General features: G+C 35.0%; 1 protein-coding gene across 1 annotated transcript; it reads right to left on the bottom strand.

Moving 5' to 3' along the window:
* Positions 1 to 3,807: 3,807 nt before the first annotated feature.
* Positions 3,808 to 21,346, bottom strand: LOC100377144 (DNA replication licensing factor mcm2-like). Its single transcript, XM_002740230.3, has 18 exons — positions 21,258 to 21,346; positions 16,090 to 16,295; positions 15,717 to 15,886; positions 15,271 to 15,356; positions 11,716 to 11,890; positions 10,660 to 10,879; positions 10,223 to 10,430; positions 9,970 to 10,104; positions 8,993 to 9,184; positions 8,269 to 8,362; positions 7,673 to 7,923; positions 7,246 to 7,410; positions 6,980 to 7,054; positions 6,349 to 6,429; positions 6,101 to 6,253; positions 5,540 to 5,722; positions 4,659 to 4,814; positions 3,808 to 4,397 (listed from the first exon to the last, which is right to left on the bottom strand). The coding sequence occupies exons 1-18, from the start codon at positions 21,261 to 21,263 to the stop codon at positions 4,287 to 4,289; spliced, it is 2,667 nt and encodes an 888-aa protein (XP_002740276.1). The 5' UTR covers positions 21,264 to 21,346; the 3' UTR covers positions 3,808 to 4,286.
* Positions 21,347 to 21,488: the final 142 nt, after the last annotated feature.

The raw sequence follows: 21,488 nt of genomic DNA, 5'->3' as shown, positions 1-21,488 counted from the left end.
GAGAATTCCTTACTCAGAAATCTTGACCATATCTGGTCAAATCACAAAAAAAATTGGCTGTCAGTCGGCCATATTGAATCAATCACAACAAAAATGTTGGAAAAGACGTATCTGCTGATATCCTATGTACTAAGATTAAACAGAAAAAGTGTGTTTTGTTTCTTTTCAGAGAAAATGGCGTGGAACCCAGTCGGCAATATTTGTTCAAATCACAAAAAAAGATTGGTTATGAAAAGAACGATTTCAGAAGAAAGAAAGAAACAATGACCTAGTGTAAGATTCGCGTGGTTAGGATGATGGTAGATTACAACAATCCAGCGTTAATACTGTCGGTTGCCGGTTGTATGATGGCCAATACTCACGTCTTTACTATTTATTTATGACTGATACTCACATGACAGATATGATACAAACTGTATACCGGTATTTGTGTATTATTGTGTTGAATGAGATCGTCCAAGGCTTGTTAGAGATATATGACCCTGGATCAGCAGTAGTTAAAGTCAGTCATTTAAATTTGTTTTAATCTGATCTGAGAAAAAATGACATGTATTAAGGTCTCACCATGTCCAATGTAATAATGGTGCAAATGTGAATGAAATATGTACATACACGAACAAGTTCTAGTTTGATAACTACAGAAATGATTGATTTTGATGAAAATTTAGCACTAAAATGGCCGCCTTTCGGCCTTCCTGAATCATGAAACAAATATATGTGCATATGTATGATGTGGTATGATCCGTGTGAAGTTTGAATGAAATCGGCCAAGGCTCGTATGAACGAACCAAGGAAGGTGAAATTAAAAATCCCCGTTTTCGAATTACGTTTAGTTTAATCTTATGCGTATTACATATGATGCATCCTATCAACAATATTCACTAATACATCATTATTCATTATCGCGTTCAACCAGCTTTAAATGAAATAAACATGGACAAAATAATTCCATTTTTAAAAAAAAATAGTATTTTTTCGGTCTCTTTTGAGAAGTGACAAAAACATGAAATTATGAAATGTACGACAGTTAGTATTTAATAATGAAACCTATGTTGAAACAATATACTAGAGACAGTCATTCACAACCAAACAACTTGTATATCGGACACAAATTGTGCCACGATTATATCGTTATATTTATTTACTTTTATCTATTTGTCACCCGTTTGTTATGTAGTGTTCAAATTACTAGTAGGTTCGATTTATTTTGCCAGATGCATTTTGTTAATTTATTGATCTCCATGGTTAAATAAAGTACCTTTGTTTTCATATTTAGGAGCGATAAGGTCATTTCACAGCTAATACACTCACCATAGACTGTCGATTATACCTAATATTAATTTGTTATATTAATAACTATTGTGTATATACGTTATAGACCAAAAGTCCAAATCTAACGTGTACAATTCTGCAACACTGACAACGAAAAGAGCCTGCAACCACTAAAGATAATGTAACATGCTACGTTTTTTTAACTTGAATAACTTAAAATATAACATGCGAGATACAATTTGTTATATAAGTGCTATCAATATGTTCAAGATATGCTTCCTCTTTTCCATCACTGACATCGCTTCTTGGTCTTAATCTCAGTCTTAACCTAGAGGTCCATATGTCATTCTTTTTACATAAATTGCCATTTCATCTCATGTAACAGGTTTATTTCTGTTCTGAGCCACATATACTTGCAAATCAACTACTGTAGAATATTTTCGCTGAAAGGAGGATTCTGTGAAAATAAAATCCAGCGAATATACATTTTTTCCTATATAAACTCATCAAAAATCAGTGAAAATGTATTCCATTCAAAACGTCCAAAAAGCCTTTTCAGCGAAAATAAAGTATTCCACAGTATGTCCCATGTATATTGTTGTATGTCTATTGTTACAGTACTCTGTTGAAATCTCTATATATGACTATTGAGTTAATTATGGTTATGTATGCACATGCTTATTTTGCTGCTAATATGAATAATCCCATAGAAAATTCATAGTGCATGCAATGTTAAGTCAAACAAACAATTTTGCCATTTCATAGCGGGAACAATTTTAATGTAAACACAACTTGAGACCAATGCTATAATATAAAGTCAGATTTCAAAATAGAAAACTGATCACTTCCATTAGACACAATCAATAGAAGATAACAGGCGGGACTTGAAACCTGAGTCCAACTGATTTGGTCATTAATACAGGATCTACACCTCATGCAATTAAAAATCAATGAAAGCTTATAAAGAACTCTTGTGGCTGACAGTATTGGAGACGAATTAAAAATTAATTCAAAATTATTAGCTGAAATTTAATTATGCAAATCAGGTAATTAATATGTGCAGATTGGAGTGTAAAACTAATAAGGTCTACTCAATGTAACAGACCATCTACGGTATGTACCAAGTTTCATTGAAATGCTAATTCGGGAATTGATATGAACAGAATTTAACCCAAAATTAATCAGGCTTGTCAATTGCCCTAGAGCATTTATGTACCAAGTCTTATTGAAATGTGATGATCAGTATTTGAAATATCAGTATGAAAGTTGAAAATTGGTTAATAATGTAAATTAGGTGATTAATATGCATAAATATTTCCCAAAAACTAATTGGGGCTTTGCATAGTCCTAGATTAATTTAAATGTGATGATTAGTACTCGAGATGTCAGTGGAAAAAGCTGAAAATTAAATTATTATGCAAATTAGGTCATTATGCACAAATATCTACCCCAAAACAATCGATCTCTGCATAGTCCTAGAGTATCTATTCACCAAGTTTCATTGAAATGTGATGACTACCACTTGAAAAGCTCAAAATTAATTATGCAAATTGGGTAATTAATATGTACTGATATTACCAGTACCCTAAAAACTATCAGATCTGTGCAGTGTCCTATGACATCTATGTATCGTGTTTCATTGAAATGTGATTAGTACGCGAGATATCAAGAGGAAAAGCCAAAAATTGACTTATTATGCAAATTAGGTAATTAATATGCACAGATTTTTACCCAAAACTAATCAAATCTCTGCATTAGTTCAGAGCGTCTATGTACCAAGTTTTATCAAAATCCAATGAGTGGTTCTTTAGATATCAGTGGAATATAGTCATGGAACAGCTAAAAATTAGCTAATTATCATACAAATTAAATATTAATATGCATGGTTTTCTACCAAAACATAATCATTGGCCCAGAGCATCTATGCACAAAGTTTCATCAAAAACTGATGTATGGTTCTGGAGATATCAGTGGAATAGACTGACAGACGGACGGACACACGCACGCACGCACACACACACACACACACACACACACACACACACTAACAGCAAAGACTCTCATTGTGTGCTTCTCACACAGGAGTCAAAAAAACATATATCCATCTAACCTGAATTGTCAGGACATAAAATAAGGAACACTTCCTCCCCTATTCTGAGTTTTTCTTCTTTTGTTTTAAAAACATCTCTCCCGATTTTCAATATTATGTGCTGACTGAAAGTTCTGATGGCATAGAACACTATTTCAACAATGAAATTACAAACTCCCTCAATCACAGGAAATATGCTGAATTCCGTAAATCTGAAACATACAGCAATTGCGTTCATTGTCAGAGTTACAAATAAATTACTGTGATATCTGCAGGTATGTGTGCTGTCTGCTTCGCTCACAGGAATCAAAATTGATTGCCATACTGACACACAAGAAATTATAATTTTCAAATTTTGTCCCAACTCGGCCGAATAAATCGTTCATAATCATGCATTTTCCGTACTATGCTATTCCAATAGACACATTAAAATAGACGCCGACCGATTGGCTTTAGACATAGCCATCTTCACATTTATTACCTTCACTTTTGTTGTAAACTTACAAAAATACTCTTTTCTACAGAACATATCAATTGTTTAATTAAAAAAATAATACAGATGCACAGTGAAAACAATGAATGACGAATAAATAAATTCTATTTGAATTTCACATGTCAAAATTGGCAGTGAGTGTTGGGGTACCTATGCATATAACAGTGCATAGGTGTTGTATGAATTGAATAGCTTTGACTGATACAAGTCATTTTCACATAAGAGCGATATCACAATGGTGAGAGATTGCAACTAAACATGTGCAGAATATATTTAGGTATTACTAATAAGATGACTTCAGTATTTGTGAGTAAGCACCAAATCTGTCACACAAACAGATAATGATGGATAATTACGAATGAAAAACAACAATATATATATATATAAATGTATAATTGGGTATAGACACATAGCTTGTGTTGAGAGATTTATCTATAAAGTTTGAATGATAAGTTTTTTCCTGGCGTCGTGTGTGAACTTGTGGGCGCGGAAGATTTCGCTTTCGTAGAATCCAACCAAGTTGTGGATGTTGATCTGTCTTGCCTGCAAGAATATAATAAACATGTTTATTTCTATAAACGCGTGGATTTGGAAATCAAAAAGTTTATTGAACTCATCACCTGCAGAAAGCCTCCATGGTAAAATGACATGAATGGGGAAAAGGTTTAGTTTAATATAAAAATTGGAGTGAATAGACTTTAAGAATTTTTAATTTCAATGTAAAACAAGACAAATGCCAAGACAACTGCACAGGAAACAGACAATAATTATTCTAGGAGTGAGGGAGAAACATGAAATAGTTACCTTTTCCGCAAGATCTTTTTCAGATATCTCAACATACTCTTGATCAGCCCCATGTCGAGTACGATGGAAGCTTGAATGCTCTTGTACAAGTTGTTTCAGAACAAACAGGAGCAACTCATTGTTGTCTCGACGGAAACCCAAATAACGTGAAAAGTTCTGCAGTGGGAAAAAAAAGAATCTGTAATTATTTGAAAAAGCAATACATAGACTTAGATTTGAGGATTTACTCAATGAAACTGTATATGTTTAATTTTATTGCATTAGTGTAAACAGGTCTGAGCTTTATTCATATGAATATCAATAAAAGAAAGCAACATAAACATTGAAACTGATCATAACAAATATTCACACCATTTTGTCTTTCAGCACAAGAAACAGGTAGGATGCATTAATTGTAAAATTAAAAGATGATCATCAATTATCCACCATGAGTACACACCATGGTGGGTTGGTGACATGCCTTGTCCCCACATGTACTTTCAACAAAATCGATCAAAGAATGTCCATGAAATGATCAGTAACATTTTGATTCAAATAACAAAACAAATACATGTCAGTATATGTGACGCTCATATCAAGTTTGAATAAAGTCTGCATAGGCATGCTGGAGGAATGGTCGATGACATTTTTAGATATTGCGATTCTTGTTTTTTGACAAAAATGCAGCTAAAATTTTATTGAAATTTTAAAATACCTACGAGGATTATGCAACTTATTATGCCTCGACTTTGTACCAAATTTAAACAAGATCTGTGTGTCTGAGAAACAGGAAGAATACTAAAAAACAAAATGGCCACCAGTCGACCATTTTAAATCAAATCACAAAACGCAAACTGAGAAATGGTTCCAGAATGGCATTTACAGGTTTAATAATATATTACCTTTCTCATACTACGCATAACACTGAATTTCTGCGTATCTATGAAGCTTTCAAGCATAACTCGTATCGCCATATTGACATCATCTTCATTGACATGACCCCTCAAGTGCATCTTGGCATGAGCTTCAGCCATGCGTATCATAGATTCTATGTGCCTCACAGTGATTGGAATGCTACCAGTAGCCTGAAAATTGGAAAATATTCTTCATTATCATTTGAATAAATGGGACATTTGTCTGTTTTTGTTTTAACTTTAGTGGTGTTTGATAAAAACATGTTATTTTTTATTATTGTGCCATGTAAGTCGATATGAATCGTCATTGACTCGCATAGATTTGCGATTACGCAACTAGTTGTGCTAATTAATTGCACATCATGGATGCAACAGAAAATTAATACACAAGTATGATGATCTTGAAAAACATTTTACTATAGTTGAAATTTACGTTTTATAAACATTTCATAAGTGTGAAAATAGGAAAAGTCATTTTTGTATAATATAAGCAAATTTTCACCAAGGACCCCTATAAAATCATTTGTTAGAGGGCGCACTACCACTTACCATTGATTCTCTTCTTAAATCAGAATACATTTTGGCAATTTTGTCTTGGTCCATCTGATGCAGTTTCGGATGTACTTTGTCCTTGGCATAAATTAAATATTTTTTTAATAAATCTTGCGGGATCAGCTCTGCACCATATAATGCTCCCAATGTCTGTGAACACAGACCAAACAGTTATTCAATTAGATTCAAACTTAGTTAGATTCCACATTTCAATAATACAACTTCAAATTAACTGAAAGGCATACCGGTAATTCTTTATCGCTTGGATCACTGGATGGGTGATGTTTAACGTGACTGTCAACAACAAATCTTGCAAGTAACTCATCCTGTATTGAAGATAAAATCATACATTAAAGTCTAATAAGTGTACAGCACACTAATGCTTCAGAAAATAGGACAATAATATTAAAGAGAAGAGTTTGCAATTTTCATAACATTCATCAAGATACGTACAATGAAGTTCCAGTTGCAATCACAAGATGCATACTTTGCAAATATATGAAATTTCATTTATGTGCAATCTCCCATGAACAGTTAACAGTTTCTGACCATCAACAACACCAAACTCTAATGGACACCCATAAGTAACTATAAAACCAGAGACGAAGCCATACCACTCCCCTTAGTATTTCTAGCAATATGTCTGCCTTATCATTGAGATCGTCAGCAAATAGTATGTGTGGTCCCACTCTACCATATACCTGGCCGTCATCATACTATGCCTGGCTGCCGCCATAATACACACCTAGCCGTCAGAATATTATGCCTGGCTGCTGCCACACCTCTTGATGCTACAATACTATGTCTGGCAACGACTACACGCCTGGCTATCATCCAATTGTATAACAAACCTTGGGACAAGCCAAATGTACCTACCTCTACAGGGTCAACCGTATCCCTGACAACACACAGGATGTCAAATCTTGATAATATAGGCTCTGTAAGATCAACCTGTAAATGACAATGAAGACGTTTATGACAATTTTAATCCAACTTCATTATGTTCATTGCGTGAGATAGCATTTTGCTAAATCGTTTTAAAAACACAAGTTATAAATATGGCTTAGTTTTAGATTGTGTTTGTCCAAATCAAAAGTCTTCATAAATGATAAATACATAATGATTTTTATAGCACTACCTACATTTTCCGAGAAAGTAAGTGATGGATTGTATCTTCCTCCAATAGGATTGGCCGCTGCTATTATCGAACACCGGGCTTGTAATGACGTCACAATACCAGCTTTTGAAATGGATATGCTCTGTTGTTCCATGGCTTCGTGTATACTAGTACGATCAGAGTCATTCATCTACGTGAAAATGGAATGGCATTAAAATACCTTAATTTGAATTATCAGGGATTTTTTTAAACAAGGGAACAGGGGCACAGCACCCTCATGTCACGGCCAGGCGTCAACTGTTGTTACCATACATAAATTAAAAACCTGATTATGTTTTTCATATTTTTTCCATTATTTTGATCAAAACTGTAGCCATCAGAAATTCTGTCCACTTATGACAAAATAGGATAATTATGGTGCTCAATGGGTTAAAGACCACATCAGGATGTACCTTGTCAAACTCGTCAATGAGACAGACTCCTTTATCAGCTAACACCAAGGCACCAGCTTCTAAAGTCCACTCTTTAGATACTGGATTCCTCTGTACGTAGGCCGTCAAACCCACAGCAGATGCACCCTGTCCTGTTGTGAAGACGCACCGTGAGGCAGTCTTCTCCACATACTTCAAAAACTGGGACTTTGCTGTACCGGGGTCACCACAAATCAAGATGTTGATATCACCACGCACTTTATGTTTTTGGCCTGCAAAAGTAAATTGAGGTTGTGTAACACTGTTAGAACTGAACAACCTTAAAACTTCTACATACCAACATATTTTCTGAAAGCTGAAAAAGCAATACGATGATAATGATATTAACGTAGGGGAAAATAACACTATAGCAACTACATTCTAGGCAAATTCAAAATAACCAAGTCTGTGTATAATTCCATCCACAACTCAATCCCTTTGTCACAAACTACACACCACCACTTTTCACAGTGACAAAATTGTCATTGCTACAGAATTATATTTCACCAAGAATTTGTCACACATGAAATTAAAGAAGATTAAAATATTTGGATTATCCTATAGAGATTAACACTTGCCTGGATTTTTCGGTTCTCCACCAAACATGGATAATGCTATAGCTCTCTTTATGTCTTCATGCCCGTATATGGATGGTCCGCAACTAGCAAAAATCTGTAAAATGCACAATTGTAAAAAAATAATAAATAAAATCAAGCTAAGGAAGGTAACTTTTTTCACTAATGCTCTTTATTATGAGCAAAAGGAATAGTTTTACATTTGTGAAACCTTATATTGTGTATTTATTTCCTTGCATGTCAAAAAGTTATTTGAATCAGTCTTTTTTGCATTTCATTTCTCAAAAATTTACAAAATAGTAATAATGCAGAATTTTGTTATATTACGAGGTTAACCCCTCTCGTTACATAGCTGGAAAAAAATGATTTTTGTTTTGTGAGCCGGGAGCTGACTACAACACGATTTCTAAACTTTTAACTTTTGTTATCACCATCTTATTATTACCGGTTTATGTTTCAGCCAATCGTGTAGGGTAAGACATAAAACATAAGGTTATTGAACACAGCCTCACCAAAAATTCAGTCAACATGGTAGCCAACTGGGCTTTTATTTCTCAAGAGTCATTGAATTGCCTTGATGCCCGGCAGCAGATACAAAAGCAACTGTTGGTTTACATCTCATAGAGCAAATATGGGTTTCATTACTAAACTATTTTGTGAACCATCATAACCTCGACAGGATATTCCAAAAAAATGTATATAAAATGGAAAAGGTAAGATTACTTACACGCTCTCCAATTCTTTCATCTTTGGAAAGTGCAATAATGGCTTTCACATCCTCGTCAGTCATTGTTCCAACCGCCATCTTGTCATCTTTCTTGACAATGTGGTTGGCTTCAATGACAGTGGCAAATACTGGAAACCCATTTGATGTATTGAGAGAACCGTCATAGTTGTTATGATAAGTCCCTGTTAATTCCTGTTGAATGTATTCAGAATGATATGCCATGTGTTAAATTTTGCTGGTGAAAATATGCCGGTTTTACATTTACTTCACACCACATCACATTAAAGCGGGGGAGTCATCACCTGCACAAGCGTCAGATGGCAATAGTGTGTCATTGTTTACAAACAAGCGTCTACCCATGAGCCTTTGCTTTTTAGCGCGTTATCAGTGCTTGGGACTCAATTCCCGCGCGTGCGCAGGTGACGACCCTCCCGCTTTAAACAACCACAAAGACTAGCCTGTTGAAAATGGCTAGAGTGAAAAATAGCTCTTCTAAACAAAATTATGGGAGTTGTTTAAATGTGTAGAGAAATAATTTTGCACATTTTTTTAAATAAAAAATTAATTTTGTTTTTGTAGAGTTTTTATTTAAAGCATCTGTCGCCTAAATTTTGCCCAAGCAAATCACTCATGAATAATCACTTGTCGTAACACAAAAAACTGTACGTCTCTTATTTAAGAAGTAAGTGAACCATGAATACATTAAATGCTTTCTAATCAAAACTTAACAGCCAAATTATTTTATACATTTACTCTAGCTGGGAAAAAAATGGACAAATTGTGTGTTTAACAAAAGTAAAATGGTAAATATAAAATTTTACAATTAGACAAACGACTGAAAAGTGAAATGTTGCATGACATTTGGTATGTGCATTGTATTGCTTATCAATCTGTCCTGCTGGAAATATACAAATGTATATTGACTGACTGAATGTTACAAATCAACTGAAAGAAAGAGAGAACTAAGCAAGACTTACGATTTCATCTCCAGGTTTACAGCAATCTACAAGATCTGCCAACAAAATGGCATCTTTGGATCGGGGTAATCGACCAGCAGATACTTTGCCGGGACTTTCCTGTATGGTTATACGCTGATAGTTTTGATATATCGTCTACAAACAAACACAGATTAGAGAAATGCTCAGTCCAAAACAAAAACATCTTGTAGCATCTTTAGTGGAACACTGTTTAAAGTTTCTGTGATTATTATGCACGGAATACACGGCTTACCTGTTCCATGTTTATTTCGAACGGACCAGGCGACTGACACTCTGGACAGGAACCAGGCTTGACTTCTTGGTTCTGATTTTGTTGGAATGGACCCAAGATAAAATTACACTTGACACAATCATATTTGATCATACTGAGTTGAGGCAGGATACCTGTAGAACTGGTCACAACCCCTCCGGTACGAATCAACTGGTTCAGATGCAGTTGCCTAGGAAACAGTGCAGTAAGAATGATTGTAAAGTAATCTTGAATACCTCCCCCCTCAAATACCCCTCAATTTGTTTAGCAAGTGGAAAGACAATCATATTGAAAATAAGATAAATGCAAGGTTCTCTGAAGAAAAGTTTTACAGCAGAAGTCTGAAATAGAACAATATTGTTCTTTATGATGTTACTGAGCTGAAACTTTACAAGATGCTGCCACATGGGTTATCTTACCGAAGTGATCTTAATTCCTCTACAAGAGGGAGCTCTGCAATTCGAACATGAATCTCTTTTGCAATACGATCATAGTTTGGAAACATGGAGAGCACAACCTCCTTGGCAGCCTCATCGAATATCTTCAGCATTTCAGCTGGCGCTTCGGGCAGGAAGTACGCCAAGACCTGCTCTTCTGAAGCCAGCATGTTGTAATCAATTACAAGGGACTCTTTGTTACCTGTGAAAATTATCTAAAATGAGAATACTGCCAGCACTAGGGTTGATCCGGCTTAATTTAATTGTGATAATGTATTTTACCATTCATAAAAACTAGAGAAGTACTGGTAACTATATTTTAATATATTACTAGACCTCATGAACTCTAAGCATAAAATACAAGTTTTCCCAATGTCATCTATGCAAGTTCAAAGGGTGAGGAAACAGACAGTGTACTTTAAACGGCAAGGATCGATAACTATCGTCCTTTAATTGTAGTGTAGATTTATTCCACCGTACTAACTGTAGAAGGAGGCACATCTTGTATAATTTGTTCAGATCATGTAGCTACTGTAAACAGTTCAATTTTAGTAGTCAGAAATGTTTGCTATTTTCATAACTTGAGAGTAGGGGTGAACAACATTTTTACTAGACCTCATGAACTCTAAGCATAAAATACAAGTTTTCCCAATGTCATCTATGCAAGTTCAAAGGGTGAAGTAAACAGACAGTGTACTTTAAACGGCAAGGATCGATAACTATCGTCCTTTAATTGTAGTGTAGATTTATTCCACCGTACTAACTGTAGAAGGAGGCACATCTTGTATAATTTGTTCAGATCATGTAGCTACTGTAAACAGTTCAATTTTAGTAGTCAGAAATGTTTGCTATTTTCATAACTTGAGAGTAGGGGTGAACAACATTTTGAGAAATAACTTTGAAACAATACTTTGTGATTTTTCAGACATAGAATGAATGAAAATGATTCTCTCACAAAATTACAGCGTTTTACAATAATTTCCTTATTCCCAATGAAAAGGGTAAATCTGTCTAAACAGGGAAAGTAAAAATACCTACTTTCACACATTTGACGAATCTTTTCTCGATACAAGTTGTGACCTTTGTCATCCACGAATGAACGTAGAAAATTCTTGAATCTGTTATAAATTTCCAGCCTTGGCCCAGCCATAGACACCCACTCCCTCACCGAATGTCCCTTCATGTCTTCCAAGTTTTCAATACTCTCCAGCATCTGAAACAGTATACATTAAATATGAATTCACCTTTTTTTCCTTCACAAGATGAAACATGATTATACTTACTTTAAAACCATATTACAGACCTAACATGTATGAACTTTCAAATCACATTTCCAGCTTTAAATGCAATAAATAAATCTTGCTCAAATTTTAGTGCAACATTTTACACCTAGTATTTACTATAATCAATTTTTTGTTTAATTTTGGATTAAAGTGCCTGTGTAATGCCCACCCACACGCTTCCCATTTTAGATCTGTGCCCCACTGAAATGGGCAATTATTGATTTTTTTGCTGAAAATGATTACTCATATCCAAGTAAATTTGAGATATTTCCCGTGCTGTAGCCACGCCCACCTATCCTGAAACGGTTGACTGTTTCCGGATTTCCGACTCTCGCCGAAAGTGCGCCACCAAATGCAAAAATATGAGAGGAAGCCATACCCCTGGGCCATACTTTTATATCACTGTGTCATTCAATGTACAACTGTACTTTTAAACGATATACCGTATTTGTCTTCAGTTAAGCGCCACCTTCAATTAGGCGCCAGTGCCACAAAAACTTTGTATTTTACACCTCAATTAAGCGCCAGACAAAGTTGAAATTTTGCCACGTAATGATCGTGAATTGGGCGCCGGCGGATCGACTACCGGTTCGTAGCGATGGACGCGATCGCGGAAGTCCCTCGCTGTTACTGTACGAATGGCTTTTATGTAAAAAAAATTGGTTTTGTTTCTAACAATTTTTAAGAAATCGGTCTATATTCTCTTGAAACATGTCTTTTTAGTCTACTGTAGAAAATATCAGCGTGGTTTTTAATTTCGCAGTAAGTCCATAAAAACGAAATTAAAACAACGCGAAAATGTTCTGTTTCAAATGCGCTGTTGTCACAGTAAACAGTGTTAAATTATTCTTTAAATGCTCAGTTTACTTTCCAAAAATAACTAATTTCTTGATTTGAAAAAAAAATCATGCCGTTTTTCCCACCAAAATCAAAGCCAAAATATCGCAAACATCGGCAAATCACTTCCGCATTGCGTTCATACATTATTTAAATGAGCTATGGTAATTTGATCACGTTGGCATCATCCAGCATTTTGATTGGTTAATTAACGACTTGACCTATCAGGTCAAAAAACGCGTTCCAGGTCAAGTTCTAGACAGGAAGCATGGCAGACATCGAATTGCGCCGAGCGTTTACATGCGACCAGAATCATTCGCTTACGATGAAATTAAGTTGAATTTTACTTGCATTTTATTTTTTGTACGTTATTATAACTACTACTGAGTAATAATCGTAACCGTGGAATGCAGCATGACCGGATTTTGCTACCGTGATCATTGACTACTAAGCGTTGAATTTGTGTTTGTTTTATTTTTCTGTTGATTGTACGGCAAACTGTGAATGTTTTCTAAAGAATGATATTTTTTGTATAACTTTCTAAACTGTCTGAAAACGGGTCATTTACTCAGTATTTAAAATAAAGGCTACAGTGACTAAGCGTCAGACTGTAATGTAAAATATTGTCAATAATCTATCACCAGAATGAAGCAAAAACAATGGCTTGTAACACAATTACCGGTACTAGAACTTGAAGTGCTTGAAATAAGCGCCATTTGAAACAAAGTTGCTCAAATTTAACCACAAATAAGCGCCACCATGACATGAAAGTGTAACAAAATGGCGCCTAATTGAAGACAAATACGGTACATTTTTTAATCGGCGTTTCTTTTGTCTATTTTATTTTATTTTTGAGAGAGCGAATTTTTAGAAGTTGTTTTCACAACAAACTTTTATGATAGTTAAACGTTGTGTTGTGGGTGGTTGCAGTAATGCGTATAGTTATAGTGTAAGTATATACACGTTTCCTTTCTGAAGGTGCGAAATCGGTGGACGAAAGCAGTGAAAATAACGAGAAAAGGTTGGGGTTGATTTCTTCCTAACAGCGTCATATGCAGTGTCCACTTCACCTCAGATTCTTCTTTTTTGAAAAACTGTCCTTGTCCATGACAAAACAACTAGGTTTTAACGAGAAACGCCGACAATACAAAACGTTTTCGAAAAAATAGATTCCGGACCAGCCCATGATCACTGAGACGGATTTCAGAAGGGAGAGAGACGTAGAGTACGTGTTTTAAATGATTTGATTTTTTTTGCGATCCTGATTATCGCTTTATAGAGACCACCCGTGTTATGTAAAAGGTAGCAGTAATTTTGATAATGACACGAAAACGAAGCGTCGGACAAACAGGAAATTATGCAGCCCTCAGGCTGTTTTCATTTTCGCAGGCTAAAAGTGTTGCCTTTACTTGCAGCTTGATCGGCGTAATAATTTACGGAATAAGAATCCGGGCTTGAGCTGTCAATGTATTTTTTTAATATGATATCATAATCATGAAAATCACGCTAAATCTACTCTGAATTTGTCTGTATGCGAGTCGCTCTTAATTATTTTTGTTATCCAATTAAATGCCGCCATTCACGCACTTGTCCCCCTCATGACCCGACGCATTCACCCATTACAACGCGGCAATCATTTATTTCGTAACTGTTTTGTCGGTTTTTTTTTTAAAATTATTTCTCTATTTTATAAATCAATAGTGTCTCGTAACCTGCTAAATAACAAGACGATTCAGCCGTCAAATTTGATTTTGTCCAATGCCGGAGTCCAGCGACAGTGTACAAACGTGCTCCGGTGACGACCACGGTGACTAGCTACACCAGACCGGACATATTTCGCATCTGACTCAACCCCATGCAACAAACTTGATACTATGTGTTCATTATGGTCCATTCTTCCTCGACGAACAAGTACATAAGTGGCAATTTAGTCAAAGACGAGAAAACAGCACAAGAAATTTGCCTTATTTACACGTATCGGCAATGCAAGCTGCCCAGCGACTTCCCCTTCTGACGTCACAAGGGGAATTTCTGTATGGAAATGAGAAGCTAATGAGCAGCCTCATTTTAAAATACACAAAAATAAAGTTTCCGTAGACTGAGTTTAAAACGCATTTTTTCACTTAAAAAAAAAATATTTATGCTTAGAAACATAAAAATTAATAATATTAATGTATCAATGGATAATTTTAGGCGTGAAAATAGCAGCCATTTCACAGGCACTTTAAATGGGCATATCTCTTCATTGGCTATAGATCTAGACCAAAATTTTTAAGTTTAATTATAAATATTTAGTTTACTTTATTGTTATTACATCATATACAACAAAAAACAGCTATCCTGAAAAAGTTTTCAAAATGTTGATAAAAATTTGTATGACATCTTTTAAAATGTCAATTACACTAGTATAAAAAGGCAATCCAATTTTTGAAACTGCATACAATAATTTGTTAATCCCTTGTTATTTCCCTACCTCCTCATCTTCTTCTATCCCCTCAGCAGCTCTCTCGGCAACTCGTCTCCGCCGACTTGGTCTGTCTTCTTCCTCATCACTTTCATCTATGACACAAAAATCATCATTCAAAAATTGTAGACATAGCAGCAATGGAATGAGGATTCTAAAATTTAAGTTTGTAAATCAATACAAGTATTACTATAGTTACATTAGTATTAAAAAGATACCATGTTTTCTTTCACTTTTTTATTTATTATTGTTTTGAATGATATACAGAATTTACACTTAGATTTAAACTGAAATTTGTCTACTTTCACTGAAAAATAATAAATCAGTGAAAATGAATCGCCATGTCAATCCAATTATCAAGATCACATTTTCTTTTAGTGAAAAGTATTTCCAGAGGCAATAAAGTAATTCAAATTAATAAAAGTAACTGGAATATCATCTAAGACGATACCTACCATAAAGAAGACCTCTTCTCATACGCCCAGTTGCAAGAGCCTCATCTCTGTCTCTTTTTCTCAACTTTCTCTCCACTTCTGCCCGGACATCTGGTGCAAGGTCGTCATACTCATCGTCATCCAGAGCATCCGGGTCATACACATCAAGTGCCGGAATTGGACGGTAGTCCCTGCAGACACAACACAAAATGTTTCAAGTCGCATTATCATAATAATTTTAAAACGAAAGATACTGACTGGGATCGGGCTAATGTGCTTTGGCCAGCCCACTGGAATAAATAGTAGGTTACAAAGTAATTATATGAACATAAGTAGTTCTAATGTAAAAATCCTGAAAATTAGAAAAGTTGCAATCAAAGGAAATGGAACCCACTGTTCAAGACGATCCCCGAATAGCTCCTCTCCATCTTCTTCCTCCTCTTCCCTCTCCTCTCCGAGAAGCTCAGACTCATCTTCAAACGGAGGCAGATCACTACGTCCAGGACTAGAGGAGAATAATCCTCTCTCAGATCTTTCAGACTGCTCCGGCCTATCACGTGGACTCGTGGGAGCTGAAAATGGCTCAGATGAGGAATGATCCTAAAATAGAAACAAAATTAACCCTTTGAGTGCCATCTTTTTTTTTGCCTATTTTTATTTATTTTTAAAAAAAAACATTGTATAATTTTTTAAGAAATGGGCAGTTTATATTAGCGACAGGTCAGTATTTTGGTACAAAATTTATGGGTTATTTTTGTGAATGATGACAACCTTTGGTGCATTTTATCGCATATAACAGTGATTTTGTGTAATAATCTGTCTATAATTATTAGTTTTTTGTATTATTAATCAACAGTATGTGATTTTTTTGGGTTCACTATCATTTTTTTTTAATCAGAAAAACAACTAAAATAATATGCATAAAATGCCATTTTGGTAGCTGTTTCTTAAGACCATACTGAAAACACACATCTTTGTGAAAAAACTTTCTAAACAAATTGTCAATTACAGTACAGTTCTCGCGGAAGCTTTGGCTTCACTTCAGCTTCACCTTCGTTTCAGCATCGCATCATTATGGTATTGTTATGGCTTCAGCATCGCTTCAATGTCGCGACATTAAAAAGTTAGGCGGTTATCGCTTCGCTTCATTGTGGCCTCATTATGGCGACAATGTGGCATCAGCATCGCTTCATTAAACAAAGAAGTACAGAACTCATTTCGCCCAACCTCTCGCCCGCTTCCGCTTTTCAATCGTTCTTTTGCGACCGCTTGTTGAATTTCCGCTTTATTTTTGACTGTGCAAAAATTCGGACTACTAACAATTTTCTGGTTTTCATAGATCACGGTTACTAAACTGTGCATAGATGTTGAACAACTGTCAAAAGTTCAAATACTTTTTGTTTTAACTATCTATAATTATATGCACGCAATCTGACCCTTTGACCTAGATTTGGCTTGGATTGACTATTTTATTTTAAACAATATTCTGACGTGACGCACTGCTACAAAATGTATTTCAACAGAAGTACGACATGGTTGTCCGGGTTTCTTTTCCTGACTGTGTTGAGTTTACGATTTGTATAATTATTGTTATTTCCTCCAAGGAGAACACAAGCCGAAGGACCATGAGGAAGACATCATTAAACACTCAAAATCACAATAAAACGGGGAAGTGGTTGCATATTACGGCGTAGCTAACATGGGAAATAAAAAAACGCCCAATACAAACGACATGGGTTCGAATCACACTAGATACACACTCACCAGAACCGAAGCAATCAGAAACCAGCAATCGTTTTGGCTTTTCCGTTCAACTCATCGGAACACTGGAGTAGTTAGAAAAATGAACACCACTTAACGACCAACGTCGTGGCGTGGTACACAAGCGTGCCATCAAAATAAAACAAAATTAGCTTGAAAAGACAGTGGGTTCGAGTCCCGCTCAGAGCTACCGTAAAAACGTAAATCAAATAAACTGAAATCTCTCAAACCGTAAACAAGTAAACAAAGAACGTCGCAAAAAAATAATAAACCTCACAAAACTCCACCATACAAAACTGAATGAATAAATAATAAAATAACTAACGTCTTAAACTGGACGACGCGCAATTTGTTCAACAGTTTCCAGATTGTGACAAGAGATAAACAAGACCCAAGTCAAGGTATGTTTTGTTAAAGTGTCGATGGCGTTCCCTATATTACGAAAACAATTCAGGCAACAGACGAATATCTTCTGTGGTGTTGTTGAATTTATACCGTGTCTGCGGAATTGTTGATTGAGGGTTCGAAGCCAGCAGTTAACATTTTGTTAGAAAGTTTCACAATTAAATCAAATATCCAATGATACCAGTATATTTATTTCATTATTTTAACAACTTGCAATGGTGGAAGTTGGTCAAACACGAGTTCTTACACCTAAATAAGTATCAAATATTTGTCGACACATTTATTCTCTCAACCTTGTAGAGGTGGAAATTAATTAAACAACAGGTATTTACTCACAAATATAATGGTCAATATTTGTCCATACATTCATTCTGTCAGTTTAAGAACTTGTAATTGTTGGAATTAATCAAATGAGAGTTGTCTACACCAAAATAAGTTTCAAATACTTGTCCATACATTTATTCTCTCAATTTAACAACCTGTAATGGTGTAAAATAATTAAACGAGAGCTGTCTACACCAAAATAAGTCTAAAATATTTGTCCATACATTTATTCTCTCAATTTAACAACTTGTAATGGTGTAAAATAATTAAACGAGAGTTGTCTACACCAAAATAAGTCTAAAATATTTGTCCGCACATTTATTCTCTTAATTTAACAACTTATAATGGTGTAAAATAATTAAACGAGAGCTGTCTACACCAAAATAAGTCTAAAATATTTGTCCGCACATTTATTCTCTCAATTTAACAACTTGTAATTGTGGGAATTAATCAAACGAGAGCTGTCTACACCAAAATAAGTCTAAAATATTTGTCCGCACACTTATTCTCTCAATTTAACAACTTGTAATGGTGTAAAATAATTAAACGAGAGCTGTCTACACCAAAATAAGTCTAAAATATTTGTCCATACATTTATTCTCTCAATTTAACAACTTGGAATGGTGTAAAATAATTAAACGAGAGCTGTCTACACCAAAATAAGTCTAAAATATTTGTCCGCACATTTATTTTCTCAATTTAACAACATGTAATTGTGGGAATTAATCAAACGAGAGATGTCTACACAAAAATAAGTCTAAAATATTTGTCCGCACATTTATTCTTTCAATTTAACAACCTGTAATTGTGGGAATTAATCAAACGTGAGTTGTTTACATCAAACTAAGTATTTAATATTTGTTGAGACATTTATTCTCTCAATTTAACAACTTGTAATGGTGTAAAATAATTAAACGAGAGTTGTCTGCACCAAAATTAATCTCAAATATTTGTCCACACATTTATTGTCACAATTTAACCACTTGTTAATAGTGGAAATTACTTAAATGCGACTTGTTTAATCAGTTGACATCAATGCAACTTACCCGCAGACAGTGCACAACAGAGTATCATTATTGAGCAATTATAAACAAGAACGTGTCTTGGCATTAGGGTTAGGGTCGGGTCAGGTATGGGCAACGGAATTATTAACAGGAATGTGTCTTGACATTAGGGTTAGGGTCGGGTCAGGTATGGGCAACGCAAATGGCAAACACCCAATTGGCAAGATGTACACTAACAGGTTATGGCATGCATATAGTTTACACAAGTAAAAACACAAAATTGGCAATTTTTTGGACAATTGTAACTCAATAATAGAAATATGTTGTATTTCTATATATATACACACTATATAGTCTTATCAAATGCAAACATATCCAGTCAATCCAATGTGGTCTTGTGGGTCAGTTCTCTGCATAGTGATCCGGAGGACCTGGGTTCTATTCCCTTGCCTGCCCATCTTTTTCTCGCAAACGCCATTTGGCAATAAAGCTAAATATGACAACAAATTATTTAATTTGCATTACTACCCACATAGCTCAGTTGATTTGTACTATGTCAGCAATGTGAGCGATCGGTGGTTCGAATCCAGTATGCTTAGTTAGATTTTTGAATGCTAGTGAAGACAGTGCTCCTATGAATAGGACTTAAATCCTAACTCCTGTGTGAAGACACTCGTGGTACAGAGGACAAGACAGTGCGCTGGGAACTCAAAGATCGCAAGTTCGAACCACGGATTGGACACTCCTACAAAAGACATGAAAGACGTTAAAAACATAAACAGCGGATTCAAAAACTCAAGTCAAACAGAACACAAGAATACTACCCCACATGGAAGCCAGTCGAAGTCGTCGAAGAACGAACACAGTTGACAGCTGTAGGTCACGTGCAACAACAGACACGAGGAGCATGGCTGCTCTCCAAATGGGTCCCTTCTTTTGTATTGACCCCCTAAGGATTGCTAATCCCCCTTTCTAACTCTTCCCCCCAAAATAATATATCGCCCCTTTAAAAATGTATTGACCCACAAATTAATGAATATTCATGAGCACAGAAACTGCTACGTCATGAATAAATTAGCATAATTTAAAAAAAAAATTGCATAAAGTGTAGGTACTCCTTCTGGAGCTCTGCCAGGCATTATTTAAGAAAATAATTTCTGTAAAAAATATTGTCAGATTTTGACAACACATTATCAACGAAGATGTGTATTTTGGGGGTAATTCAGTTTTCATTTGAAATTTACATCAGCGAGATTAAAATTAAATCATCACAAAAGTTTGTTTTTGTAAAAAGCCTTCAATCATATGTATATTGTAAACCAGTACCATACTTCCTCTATTAGTAGCACACACTGCAAATTATGAATGTGTGTATATGGTTAAAGCATGGAAATCTATTTCAGCTCCATGGTTAAAGTACGTAAAATTTTAATCATTCATCATACATTACATGCAACTGTTGATTTAATACCAGTGCTTCTAATACAGCTAACACCATAAATAAAAGTATTATAAATACTATAAACGGCTCAGCTGGGTATGATGATAATTAGGCAGTACGATTTTACATTATAGATTTTATTCTCAAAATAACAGAATTTTGGAATATAATGTCTAAAGTCGTGATCGTTTCTTTGAATTAAAAAACACAAGGTAAAAGTAATATACAAGTGCATGCATCAACACATACTCATGAATATTCAACTACTATTCAAATCATCAAAAGAACTGTCAGTACATGTGTACTAGTTGCTATGATTTGTAGGAAGTTTTATAACAACCATAATCGTTGTGCAGAGCTGACGACTATTTTGACACTCAAGTAAAGAAAGAGAATTTCAGACACCCTTTTCAACTATACCGCGATTGCTTTCCGAAAGCTCAGTGATCACATGGGGAAATCATTATACAGAGCATTTAAAAAATTAAATCTCCAGATCTGTAGCTAATAATAATCAACTTATAATGCTCAAAATAACTGAAGAAATGGTTACATGAATGTTTGATCAAATGGAAGAATATTAAATCGGCATGTGAATTAAAAACAATGAAAATCGTCGCCACTTACCGCCATAGTCAAAAGTATAGCGTCGACCTCTCAGTTTTTGTTGTGAAGGTTATGCCGCAACTCGTGATCAAAAAGCGCGGGAAACTAAGGTCAGAGGTTGGAGGTAAATGATGGAGCAAATAGTTCGTAAAAAAACAGTAATGTTTCTCTTGGATTTCTTTTTATTTACACAAATATAAGCTGAAAAAATGTTATTTTATTGAAACATCCACAAATTTGTCAAGGCATGCT

This window comes from Saccoglossus kowalevskii, chromosome 3, assembly GCF_978046115.1.
Source record: "Saccoglossus kowalevskii chromosome 3, keSacKowa6.1, whole genome shotgun sequence".
Taxonomy (NCBI): domain Eukaryota; kingdom Metazoa; phylum Hemichordata; class Enteropneusta; family Harrimaniidae; genus Saccoglossus; species Saccoglossus kowalevskii.
Note: the sequence above shows the minus strand (reverse complement) of the source record. Positions and strands in the feature narration are given on the sequence as shown.

Excerpts from the sequence above, each read along its gene's own strand:
- LOC100377144 (XM_002740230.3), bottom strand. Across the intron at positions 10,105-10,222 it reads TCGAAATAAACATGGAACAG|ACGATATATCAAAACTATCA; the intron begins GTAAGCCGTGTA and ends GTTTGTTTGTAG. Across the intron at positions 7,411-7,672 it reads TCATTGACGAGTTTGACAAG|ATGAATGACTCTGATCGTAC; the intron begins GTACATCCTGAT and ends ATTTTCACGTAG.